Source organism: Ambystoma mexicanum, chromosome 3q, assembly GCF_040938575.1.
Source record: "Ambystoma mexicanum isolate Mex_15411 chromosome 3q, UKY_AmexF1_1, whole genome shotgun sequence".
In the NCBI taxonomy this organism is placed as follows: domain Eukaryota; kingdom Metazoa; phylum Chordata; class Amphibia; order Caudata; family Ambystomatidae; genus Ambystoma; species Ambystoma mexicanum.
In genome coordinates, this window is record NC_090926.1 from 1,030,172,254 (window position 1) to 1,030,185,793 (window position 13,540).

The 13,540-nt window shown below is 50.5% G+C and overlaps 1 protein-coding gene across 2 annotated transcripts in view; it reads left to right on the forward strand.

Moving 5' to 3' along the window:
- The first annotated feature begins 488 nt into the window (after positions 1–488).
- The window catches only part of CBX8 (chromobox 8), a 76,888-nt gene continuing 63,836 nt past the window's right edge, over positions 489–13,540 (forward strand). Inside the window, exons 1-2 of one of the 2 annotated variants that reach the window (XM_069655202.1) lie at positions 489–696; positions 1,955–1,998. In XM_069655202.1, coding sequence (XP_069511303.1) covers positions 628–696; positions 1,955–1,998 — 113 coding nt within the window. In that variant the 5' untranslated portion in view covers positions 489–627. Of the gene's footprint in view, positions 697–1,425; positions 1,566–1,954; positions 1,999–13,540 lie in introns of those variants that run through there. The other variant, XM_069655203.1, reaches the window with a different exon arrangement.

Below are 13,540 nucleotides of genomic sequence, written 5' to 3' on the forward strand. Positions count from 1 at the left end.
AATTATTATTTTTGAAACTTGAAACATCCTGCATCTTTTTGGTCACCGAATGTTGGCAAGCATGGTATAATGGGGCCAGTAAGCATATGTGCCAACAATGGGAGTGTTTTGCAAACATATTCAGAGGATAGTTTCGATGTATGTGACTTTATGATGGACAAATCCGCGGAGTTGTATAATTGAAATGCGGCTGATGTACACTGCACGCAGTGCCCCCGATCGGTGCTACACTGGTGTCATTGGGCCTCTAATCATTCTTAACAGCCCCCTGTGCCCTGCTCGCAATCTACCTACATCATTATGGGGGGTATCGGGTGCAAGCAGACCGTTCTTGTCCGTCTTCCATGTTTACAAACTGACACCTCAGCCATAGGCATCGTCACTTCCGAACTGGGGCCCAGGATAACATTTCTTCTTGCCCCGCCCCGAGAGGCCACCTATTGGCAGTCTGATCACGTAGCAACGCGCTGGAGTGAGGGAGAAGTGGGTAGGAGCTCCAGCCAATGGAAGTGTAGCGGAATATTCCACAGAGCCTCGGCCATAGCAACGCCACTGGTAACGGCGGTGACGTCACGGAATTATTATGGGCTGCCCGTGCCGCTGACGGGCGCAGGGAGCTGGGTGGACATGGAGCTCTCTGCCGTGGGGGAGCGGGTGTTCGCCGCAGAGGCGCTGCTTAAGCGGCGGGTGCGCAAGGTGAGGGTCTGTCTGGCGATGGCTTCTGAAAAGAGGCGAGGGGGCGGAGCTACAGAGCGGAGGGGGACTGGGGGCATAGAAGTGCCTGCATTACGGCTGTCAAGAGGGTGCATGCACTAGCCTTTGGAATGATTGCACTAAGAGATATGGGACATGTCAGATTGTCGTGACGTGTGTGCACCAGGGGTATACGGTGCGTGCTTTAGCGCCATGAAGTGATTGCATTGGGTGAAGAGCTTGCAGCATGTTGGGTGACGGTGGACATGCACTTGAGTTTTGTGGGTATGCACTAGAGGTTTGCGGTGTACACATTTTTAGTATAGGGCGATTGCACTGGGGGTGCAAGAACGCATGCAGTGGAGGTAGCAGGCTACACGGCACGAGTTGCATGCAGCGGAAACATTGAGGGGCATGCACCAGGCCTGCGGCGGGTATGCAAATACTGCATGCACTTGTGTTATGGGATGAATACGCTAGATGGCTGCGTATTAGTGGTCGGACAAAATGAACTAGAGGTAGGGAGTACGAGGAATATGGTTATGCAGAGAACATGTATGTATTTCTTGTGCAAGATGGCTAGCACATAGATCAGACCTTATGCACAGAAGGGAAACCGCAGTGAACGAGGCAATCTCTTTTGCTGGGTGCTTCACAAAAGGTTATAGTCAAAATTGAGCTGGCTGAAATCAAATGATGGGGGGGTTAGGGGGATTTAACAGTGGGAACACAGACTGGGAACAGCATAGACGTGCACCATACGCGTTACCATTATTTACAGGTATTACAATATACAGTTATTTGAAGTGTAGTGCAGTGCATCGAGAAGTGGACGCCGCTGAAGATTTCCAGGGACCCTGCCATGGATGAAGGTGTGTGTTTTTTTTTTTTTTTTTTTAGGGGCAGTCTTGAAGGTTCACGCACGGCAGATGCACGCATGTAAAGGCTTGCAAGGGCAGATTCACAGAGCGTTTTCGAATGGGATGGTGCCATTATAATACCTTTCTGTGACTTGGGCCCTTAGTGCCATAACGGGAATGTGCAAGTGGGTTCAGTGGCCGGGTTGGTTGTCAGGTTGGGTACATTGACTGGGAAGAGAGCTCCGTTGTATGCTTTGGAGGTTTCAGATCATCGGTGCATGCCCTGTGGGAGTGACCCTGTGTTTACAGAATCTGCTTGGCTAGAATGGCATTTTGTTATGCATTGGTTGCATGGGCTGGTGGCTCGCTCACCCTCCTATCATCATGTCTCCGTTTCCCAGGGGCGCATGGAGTACCTGGTGAAGTGGAAGGGCTGGTCTCAAAAGTAAGTACATAACAAGCCTCGCTCACGTGGTATGCTGTTTGTGCAGCCTTGGCTCTGTGCCCCTGTTAAGAATACTTTCATGTAATCTGTGTGCACATTCCCTGGCTCCGAATTCTTTCCCTGCTTCGTCTGCTTCTAATTCTCCTCCTGTGGGTGGCACTGACTCTGCACCTTCCCAGTCAGCCCTGGCTAGGACCACCCCCTATGGGGAACTGGCTATGTGTACCTTTTAAGAGCGCAGCTATCTCCACGTGGTCTCCCCCAGCTTGCACCACTTTATTCTGGTCATTGCTACCCCTGTGCCACAACACACATAAAAGGTTCCTCCACCACTTCTTGGGCATTCCTGCCTCTGCATCTTACCTATCTGATATGCCCTGACTTACTATCAACCATTACACCGTCATTCCTACTCACCCCAGCACTGACTGCGAACACGGAGAAACGACTCTGATTTTGTGCATATCCCCCACTAGGGCAGGATTTTCTCTGCTCCTCTACCCAGGTGGCCATGGCTCTTCTGCGCCATTCACATCTGCTTAGTAAACATGTCTCTCAACACTGTGCCAGAGCCAGCTAAGTCTCTCCACCCCTACCATTTGGGTGGCCCTGATTCTACATTGAAATCCCATTAGCTGTCCCAGAAATGGGCGAACCTAGCTATGACCCTCCACCATCCTTACCATGGGTGGTTCCAGCACTGCGTCGCTCCAGCTGGTGGGCCTGGACCTCTACAACCTTCACTTTTTCCAGCCTGACTGTGCCCCCCTCCCCACCTTTACTGTGCAGTCTTTGCTGTGCACCCCCGCTCCTTACCTCAATGGCACTGGTTGTGCCTTCTCCCTACTGACATGGGCCTCCTCCACAGCATACTCAACTAAACTCCTCAATCTCTCTAGACACTCACCCCTAGCAACTGCCTCGCTCTAGCCAGAGCAACCATCGGCAAAAAAATTGGCTACTGCAATGCCATCCTAGCAGGGATCTCCACCAAGAACCTTAATAAACTACAACTCACACAGAATAACGCCCTCAGAACAGTTTGGGGCCTCAAACGCTCAGAGCACATCGCCCAAATTAGACGTGAAGCCCATTGGCTCCCTGTCAAAGCATGCATTGAATTTAAAATACTATCCACCACTCACTGCTGCCTCTACAACACAGACCCCCATCTCGCCCACCACATGACCAAAAGACCAATCTGCGAACCTTATGCTCAACCTCCTCCATCTGACTTACTACCCCTAGATTTGCCAGAAAACGATCAGGGGGCTTCTGCTTCAGTCATCACTCCCACACTATGGAACACGCTCCCACCCCCAATTGGGAACAAACCATCCTACCTTGCGTTCCGCAAACAAGTAAACACTGCACTATTTAACAAATATGCATGAGTCTCTGAAACCACTGAACCGAAACTCTGTTCTGTAACTACATATGCCTTACTATGTATGTAATCTAGTGCCGTGATACCTCTGGGTCCTGGGCACATATAACAAATGAAATAATTAAATTAAATGGGTGGTCCTGACTCTTTGCAACCTTCCACAGCTTTCTCAACCTGGCTGCGCTCCCCGTCTTGAACTGGGCGGACTTGGCGGTTAACAGTGCAATCCTAGCTTTGACCACCCCCTTCCTCCTCACCTGGCTATGCCTCCCCTTCTCCTCACAAGGATGGTCATGTCTCAGCCCTCCACCTGGTGGTCCGAACTCTTGGCAACCCTCCATACCTATGTGGACCTGTCTTGTCTGTTCCCAAACCACTTCAGATGTGAATGCCTGGAATGCCATCCTCAGTCTTCTCCCCATAACTCTCAGTTCTCCCACATCGCGAACACCCACACCACGACCGTGTCCACTGACCACATCGGAGACACTACCTGTTACTTCACCATCCTCTTACAGCCAATTACCTTCCTCTGCACATCTTCCCTCAGACCTTTCCAATTCCATCTGCTTAACCTGTCCACATTCCAAATGGAATCCTCTTCAATCCTTACAGCATTGGTAAACACTGATTTATCCTGACTGGATCAGATAATTTCAATACTCCTTTGTGTGGCACAACTCCCTTTTTGATCCTCACCCAATCACCGGGCTCCAAGCGCAACCTCACACCACTCACAAAGACCTTGTTCTCTAACACTATTTCTGGACACAAACTCCTTCAACTTATTTACCCAGGCTGAATTCAACATTGAGATGGGACTCTCTCCCTTCACCGACGTTCCTGTCTGCTATCGCCACATCTATTGACTTATTGCCTCTGATTGCTTGTTCTATATTCTCTACCAAGACTTTGCTGTAGCTCTCCACCAACCCATTAGTTTGGGGGTGGTAATTCACAGAAAATATCCATTCTATACCCCATATCGCATGATTTACACTCTCCTGAATTTCACCCCATTGTCATTGATCTTCCTGGTAAACCCCTTTCTGCGAATAATCTGCTAAAAATAAGTTATAACTTCACCAGTGTCTGCCTTGCGCACAAACGTTCGCTTCAACCCCCATTGGAACAATAATCAACCAGCACAACGGGGAACCTTTATTCAGCCCTGAACACATTGTATGGGCCTATGATGTATTTGTATTTGTATTTATTTGATTTTTATATAGCGCTGCGCACGCCTAATCGTTACCAAGTTTCAGAAGGTTGCCGCATCACAACCACTTTCAGCTTTTTTACCTTGCAACTCTTCTCACCAACCTCTGTATCTTTAGATCCATTCCGGGCCACCAAAATCTCCCCCTGAGATTCTGCTTGGTGCCCATTTATCATGGGTAACCTTGATGTGCCATTGTAATGAACTCGTCCCTTATTTTCTCTGGAAGAATCAACTTTTCTCCCTTGACTAGCAAACCATCCTCGACTGCGCACTCGCCCCAAAGCAGCAGCGCTTACTCTGCCAATTCACCCTTCGATGGCCATCCACTTACTGTGCAACTAATGACTTATTACAAGGCTTCATCAGCCCTAAAGTGTTCCTCCCACCTTTCTCTTGATATGGCATCCAACACCACCGCCACCCCTTCCTCATTGTTCTCCTCCTCGATCCCTTGTACGCTCAACAGCAACCTTTTATTTAAAAAAAAAAATGCCATCCTATTCACACCAGGCACGTACCTAGCCTCAAAATCATAATCCTGGAATTTGAGGCATACCTTGCTAGCCTTGGAGTCGCCTAACGCATCCCAACCTCGTCACCAAATTGTAGTGTTCTCTCCACACAGAGAAGGACGTGACAGGAAATGTAAAGATACATTTCGAACCTTTTATTAAACAAACCAGCGGTCTTTAGTGCTCCCTTCTGCCTCTCTCTTCCAACCGTCTCTCACTCACACCATCCATTCCCAACCTTCTAACACACGTCACATTCACCCACGTTCCATCACAAACACTGAAGACACTACACTCCCCTGCTACTCACCTGGATGGCCCTGAAAGCCCTCTTCCCCCAACCCTACCTCCTCACCCAGACCGCTGTAGCTGCACCTCTGCCTCCCAGCCTCCTGCTCTGGATATCTTGTTCTGTGCCTCCTCACCCACTTGGACCTAGCTGTGCCTGCTCACCTGGATGGCCCTGTTACTGCCCCAGACCACACCTGTGCCAGCCTAGCTGTGCTCGCGTCAATGGTGCAGACCCAGTTGTTTCTCCCCCACCTCCTCACCTGGATGAGATTCTCCCACTACCTCACTTGAATGGCCTGGGCTGTGGCCCCCTCCCTCTCTGGCCTCTTCAGCTGGTTGGCCCTGGTTCTGTGCCTCTTAATGGATGTCCTTTGCTCCTTCAAACCCCCTTCAACGGGGAGGACCTTGCTGTTTTGACTCCTCTTCACTGCTGCAAGCCAGGCTATGCCTCATCTCCTTCTCGTATGGTTTGGCCATACTGCGTCTCCTCCCTCCACATCCAGATGGCCCTAGCTGTGCCTCCCCCTCACCTGGATGGCACTGGCTTTTCCTCCCTTCTCCTCATTTATATGCTTGGCTGTGCCTCCTTCTCCTCATCTGGCTGTTTCCCCTTAACCAGGAGGCTCTGGAACTTCTCCCACTCCTCCCGGTTCTTGTTTGCCTGGATTGCCTTGCTTCTACCTACTCTCCGCCTGCTTGGTCCTGGCTTTGCACCCTCCCAACCACATGTCTTTACCCTTGTAGAGTAATCAGAAATAGCAACCACTAGGGAAAAAGCTTGGTGCCCCCTTTGTCAAGGAGAACAAGAGCTTCATTATGTATACAAAAAGAAAAATGGTGACTGGGTATTATAAGTCCACTGCCACAGAGCTCTGGCTTCATCAAAGCAAACCTCACATTATAAACGTAGTAATTTGTGACTCATTCGATAAGGAGTGTTCACCCCCCACCGACGTTGGCTACGGCCTGTTTGCATGCTAATATTCACATATAGACCCCTCTCCCATTGGCCATATCATCTTCTCCTCCATCTTCCCCACATGTGGGCAACTGCCTCTTCACCTTGGGTTACTGTCAATTAATTGGTTAGACTTTGAAATGCACCACCCAGACTTGAGACCTAACCACGTGATGTGCACCTGGCCGTCGACATGAGCTCAGAAGATAACTGGTCCTTGCAAACAAAACAACTGTTTTCACATCCCAGACACGCAGGCGCCCCCATCATGCCTCCCTACTGCAATCTTATAAGCTTTAGCATCACCCTTTGCTCTCCCTGGTACAAATCACAGACCTTGTTGTTCTCTGCTCCCCCTTTATCAGCTACGTTTCCTAGATGGCTCATGCTGTTCTCCCCCCACCCCGTCGGCTGGATGGCCCCTGCTGTGCCTCTTCTCCTCGATGCCCATGCTGTGCATCCTCATGCTGGACGACCTATGCTGTGCCCCTCTCCTCACCTAGATGTCCCATTTGTGCCTAACTCTCAATTGGCTGTGCCTCACTTGTGTGGACGCTGCTCCTCACCTTCCACTTGCCAGCCCTTTCTCCTTGCAACCTTCTTCAATGAGGCCAACCTGGCTTTGACCACTTTGTTTCACTGGTGTAAGCCTGAATGTGCCACCTTTTGATCTCACTTGGATGGCTCTCGCTTTGTCCTCCACCCCCATTCCTCACTTCTCGGCCTGTGCTGTGACTCCTCTGGCTGTGTCTCTCCCTGCTTAACTGGCTAGCAATGGCTGTGCCTACCCCCTTATCTGGATGGCCATGGTTGTGCACCCACCCCTCCCACCGGCACACCGGAAGGCCCTGGTTATGCACCCCACCCACCTCCTCACCTGAAAGTCCCTGGTTGTGCCTCCCCCTGCCTTCTTACCTGGATGGCACGGGCTCTTCCACCTCTCCTCACTGGGTGGCTGCTGCTGTGTCTACTCTGGATGTGCCTGGCCCCTCCTCTACTAGCTATCCATGGGCATGCCTACCCTCCCTCACCTGGATGGTGCCTCCCTTCCACTCCTCAATTGGATGACCCTTGCAGTGCCTCTCTGCTCCTCACTTGGAATGCCCTTGCTGTGCCTCCAAGCTCTGCACCTGAATCGTATTGGTGGTGCCTCATCCACTGCTCCTTACTTGGATAGCCCGGCTTTACCTCCCGGCCTCCTCACCTGAATGGGCCTGGCTGTGTCTCCCCTCTGTCCCTCACTTTTATTGTCCTGGTGGTGCATCTGTGCTTCTCATTTGGATAGCTCTGATTCTGCCTCCCATCATCTCACTTGGATGGCCTTGGCAGTGCCTCTCTGCTCCTCACTTGGATGGCCCTGGCTGTGCTGCCATTCCCTTATCCTCACCTGGATGGCCCTGGCTCTTCCTACTGGCTGCCTCACCTAGATGGCCCTGGCAATGCCTCACCTTTGCCCCTCACTTGGATGAGTTCCCCCTCAATTGGATATCGCTTGCTGTCGTCACCTGGATGGCCCTGTCTGTGCCTCCTGCTCTCCTTGCCAGAAGGCCCCTTCCTCAACTGGATGGCCCTGCATTGGTTCCACTATGTCACCTGGATGGCTGTGGGAGTGCCCCCATCTCACTTAGATTTAACTGGCTAGCCTCTATAAACACTCACATGTATGGCCCTGGCTATGCTCCTCTCTCCTGGAGGGCCCTAGCTGCCCCTTTGCCTCTCACCCGGAGGAAGGCCCTTGCTGACCTCCCCACCTCCTCCTTTCCACAAGGAGGTTCTTGGCTGCCTGCCGCCTCCTCCTCATGTTTCTGTGTCTGTACCTTCGCTCACACCTGGAGTTCCCTGGCTGGCTGCCCCCCGCTCTCCTAACATGGAGGTCCCTGGCTGTCCCTCCATTCTCACATGTAGGTACTTGCCTGACAACCCCTGACCTGGATGGCTGTGGCTGTGCCCCACCCCACTGCTCCACCTGGATGACCCTGGCTGTGCCCCCTCCTTCACCTGGATGGCTGTGCCCCTCCCAAGCCCTGTCTGGATCACCCTGGATGCTCTCCCCTCCCACTGCCGCCTGGATGGTCCTGGCTGTATCTCCCCCAATTTTGTGGCACTGGTTGCCCATCACCACCACACGCATATTGGATTGCTTTTCCCCCCACCGCCCCCCACCCCTCAGTCTGTGTCTGGTTGTACACTGTCCAGGGTTCGAAATTGAGGGGAGCTGGGTGCTATTTTGCTCCTGCTTGCAGCCTGCAAGAGCCTGGTTAACTTGATACCAGGATCTACGTTTGACTCCGCAGGCCAACTGATGCCAAACAAACATATGTATGTGAATTCAACACTCTGCGTTTGGGACAATTTATAGACTTCATTACACATGTATATAACATTAAAAGAAGAAGGGGTCATAAATTGTTCGTTTGCATTTTATGTGCAAGTTAGATTTGCAGAACAAGATCCTCGGTCCTCATTGGTAGCTCCTGGTCATTGGCTAATGCTGTATAGCCAGGAGCTGCTTTTAGCTCCTGCTTTTGCAATCTTCATTTTGAACCCTGCCCTCCCATTGAGCTGCCCTCGCTTGCCTCCTTTTCTTACTGGTGTAGCAATGGTTGAACCCATCTTTTGATGTAACCTTTGCTGTTCCCCCATCCCTGACTGGCCTAACAATTATCGCGTGCATACTACCAGCATGGCCCTGACTTTGCTGCCTTTTTGGCTTCGATTTGGCTCCTACACCCTTCACTGGGACGGCCCTGGTAGTGCCACACCACCCCCACCCCCAACGCACGCACACAATTTTTCTGTCTATACGGCACCCTTTTCATCCGTGGCCTTGACACCTTTCTCATGTTTGGGGCCTAACTGTGCCTCATTACTGATAAATCGATTGGCAATTCCAGTTGGGTAGTTCTAATTTTATATTAAAATGTTCTTTGTAAAACATTTTGGGGAAAGCATTATTTACATAAAAGTTTTATTGTTCCCCACTTGGTCAAATCTCGCCATGTCAGTCTCCCTCCCAGAGTATGAACCTGGCTGTGACCACTCTCCACTCCCTTGGCTCCCGCCGTCATTCCTCTACTCCACTTCTGTGTGTCTAGCTCCCCGCTGGTGTGGCCTTGGGTGTGTCCCTCCTTCTGGCTTGGGGCTGGTTGTACACCACCACCACTTGTGCTGGTGGATATGCCTCTCCATATTGGTGTAGCCCTGGCTGTTCTCCCGTCCTCTGCTGGCTCAGAAAAAGCTGTGTCCCCGCTATTGTTGGGACCTGACTGCACTGACCCAATTGCCTTGTAGGCTCTTGATGTGTTTTACCTGCCCTTCACCAAGTTGGCCCTGCCCCCACCCCCTCACCACCCACATTTGACATGTTTTGCCCTTGCTGTGTGGCGCCCTTTTCATCTCTTCATCCTGGCATTGTGGCCATGGCTTTACCCCTTCACTGTTGCATCCTTATGTGAGTCTCTATTCACAGATCAGACTTGCCTGTGCCTCTTTTTCAACTGATCACTAGCTTTTACCCCTACTCTCACAGACATGGGGGGCTCCCAACTCCCAGGGATAGATTTGTACCTCCGTCTTTCACAAGACTAGCCCTGGATGTGCCCGCCTCCACACATGGGCAGCTTTCGAATGGCACCCAGACCTAATCACCACTGGCTGTGCCCCTCACACGCTAACGTGTATGATAGTGGCGCTGTGCCTCCCATCTCAGCTGGTAAGATTGCTCAGGGAGTACATTCTTGTTGCTGCAATCTGAAAATCACTGGTTCGAATCCACTCGGCTTCTCATCCTTCTGAGGGCGGTGAATAACTACCAATTTTGACTGGGTAATTATAATTTTATATAGAAATATCCTGTGTAGAAAGCAGTACATATGTTTATTAATGTTTTCCACCTGGGCGAACTTGGCCCTGGTTGTTCCTCCCTCCCCTGCCCCTGGTGGGCTCTGGTTGTTCCTCCCTCCCCTGCCCCTGGTGGGCCCTGGTTGTTCCTCCCTCCCCTGCCTCTGGTGGGCCCTGCCTTTGCTTTCTTCCCCTGCCCCTGGTGGGCCCTGGTTGTTCCTCCCTTCCCTGCCCCTGGTGGGCCCTGGTTGTTCCTCCCTTCCCTGCCCCTGGTGGGCCCTGGTTGTTCCTCCCTTCCCTGCCCCTGGTGGGTCCTGGTTGTTCCTCTCGCCCCTGGTGGATCCCGGTTGTGGCTCTGTCGCCGGCCCCTGCCGGATCCCAGTTGTTCCATCCTCCCCTACTGGGCTCCGGCTGTACCTCTCTCCCCTGCACCTGGTGGTCCCTGGCTCAACTCCACCTGTTGGGCCCCAGGTGCTTTTCCTTCAACTCTACTCGTTGGGCCCAGCGGCTCTTCCCTCAACTCCACCTGTTGGGCTCCACCTGATATTATCGGCCCTGGCTGTGCCTCCTCTGCCTCGTCAGCTCTGGCTGTGCCAATGCCTACCTACTGGCTTGGCCTTAGTTGTTACCTCACCCACCTCACCTGGACAGTCCAGCTTATAATTGTATATAAGTATGTTTAATGTAAAGCACTGTTGGGCCCTGGCTATTCTCATTACTCCCTCCACCTGGTGGGCCCTGGCTGTGCACCATCACTTGTTCGCCTCTAGTTATGACCCCACCCCCTCAAGCCTGCACTGATAATTGCATATACAATGTTTTATATAAATGACGTGGAAAAATGAACACTAACTATACCAGTGGATTTGTGAATAATTTATTAGTAGGAAGCGAACAACAGGACAAACCAATGACTGGACTAGACTTTGGCGCAAGTGAGAAAACACCTCCCTCACCCAGTACATTGTTTTCTTATACCCAAAGGAACACATGCATTTCAATGGAAGAGTGGTCTAGACGGGGCAAAGAATCCCACTGAAACAATGTTACAATCACTACATAAATCTTTAATACCAGCTGTGTTCCTACATGTTGCATGTTGGACAGTGTTATCAGGGAGGACGACATAATGGGATGCATTTTGTGAAGTTGTATAGGTTCCACATGCTCTTAAGCAGGCAAGAATGCTTACAGTACAGCTTCTTTTCATAAGAAGGCGGGAGCCTAAAACACGATTACATATGCCGAAAGGGAAACGCGTCCGAAGTGAGAGATGTGAAAGCGAGCATGCCTACACACTAGGCTAAGAGCCTTAATCTCAAAGGCATGCACATTAAAGCCTCACCGCGCATGGGCAAGAAACACTTTTTAAACATGGCAGTTTACGGGGCTACTCAATAATGTAATGCAACGGTATACTAGGGGACAACATACAGTTTTCAATTCAAAACATTCTGGCACTTTAACTCCAGTCTCTCTAAGTCACCTGGAAAGCTGCAGCAAAGTAGATATCGGCGTTCAAAAGTTCCACCAGGAATCGGGTACTGAGCAAAGATTTCTTAAGGCCACAGTTCATGAACGAAAGTTCAAGCAAAAAGTTCAAACTACAAGTATCCCAGGTACCAGAGCCATGTGCATATTAGGGTCATTGTAACAAGAAGAATGACAAGCAGATGATACCAGCAGCGGCTGTTGGATCAACAGCAGGGGCGTGGGATCAACAGTAGTGGCCTCTACTCTGCCAGTGCACTGCCACCTCAGTGGGATTCATCGTTATGGGGATGAATTCAGGGGCAAATGACTTGTCCAGTTGCCACTTGGTACAGAGCTTTAGACTCTCAAGGCATACTTTTTTGGAGGCTGTATTGGGAGGTCCAGAGGAGTCGGACCCTGAAGATGGTACTCCAAGAGGTCTGAATCGGGATTTTATCTTGCGAAACTTTGACTTCCTGATGAAGGGACCTCACTGTGTGGTAGAGATTCAGACTCTGTGGCTCCTGGTTCAGTATTTGAGCATATTGGCAGTTCCCAGGGCTCGCTCTCGTCTTCAGGTACTGGCCGATCTGTTCCAGCAACTTTGGAAGAGTGTGACATTAGCAAACGACTGGTGACGTCACTGGTGGTGGAGTCTGTGGTCGGGGTGAAACTGGAGCCAAGCCAAGGAAGATCAATCATATCGGAAGGAATGTCTTTAACTGGGGTGGTGGATTTGCAGCAATGCGCCGTATGTATCCAAACTGGTATCCCCGAACACTTCACTGCAGAGTGGGTGATCAATAGGACCTGGAATAGGCCACGCCACCTAGGCTGGAGTGCAGATATTCACTGGTGGTTCTTCACCAGGACTTAGTGTCCTGGCTGTAGAGGGTGGCAGGGTTCTGTAGCTGTAGTTAAGGCAGGACTTCGCGGACCTGAGCAATCGAACAGTTTTGATCAACATGTAACAATATTGGACCAGTCTATGGTCTTATAACAACATATTTTGAATGTGGGGAACTGCTGTGGGTGCAGTCCCCATTTTGTCATGCGGCAACCATTCATGGAATCCATGAGAAGAAAGTTTGTGTTTACGCTTTGGATTGTTGCACGTGAAAAACGGAACCAGGGGCAAGACGTGGAGCCATTTCAACCCTGTTTCTTTACACACTAGACAGGTCTCCTTTACATCATTCTACATGCGAGCTAGCGTGCAGTGATAAGCAACAATGGAACTGTTGATTTATTCCAAAAGCTTTGCACACTTACCTAGTAATTTAACCAGTAAAATGGGTTCTTCGATCGCTGCAAACCTAACCAAGGTATAAACTTTGCAAACAACCTTTTAGCCACAGTGATGGCATCTGCTTTTGTACATGTATGTGCCTCCACCCAGGATATACATCAATCAGAAACAAGTAATAAACATAATTAATACAGACAGTGAGCTGTGTAAAGTCTGCATGTGCAAGAATGGACCTTCCGATACTGGGTGGCCAGAACTCCTCGTGGCTACTGCTCTCCTGACATTATGTTAGACACAACACCATTTTCATAATGACCCTGAGCCATAGAGGCTAAACCAGAAGTCATCCATTCTTGATGTAATAAAGTGATCTTAGCATTTTTACCTGATTGGGCTACGCCGTGATCTTCACAGTGCAGGTAGGGTAAGAGTACCTAAGGTGCCATCTGGAGAGCGCCAGAGGGAATCTAATCCTAACTTACAACATTGTTAGTCCAGGTCCCCTTTTCGGTTTATGGTGCTTGATCTTGGAGGATTGTCAGGCTGGAATGGGAAGTGATTGGTGACCGTGTAACTGCAACACAAACAAGAAATGTATTGGTAGCCCTGG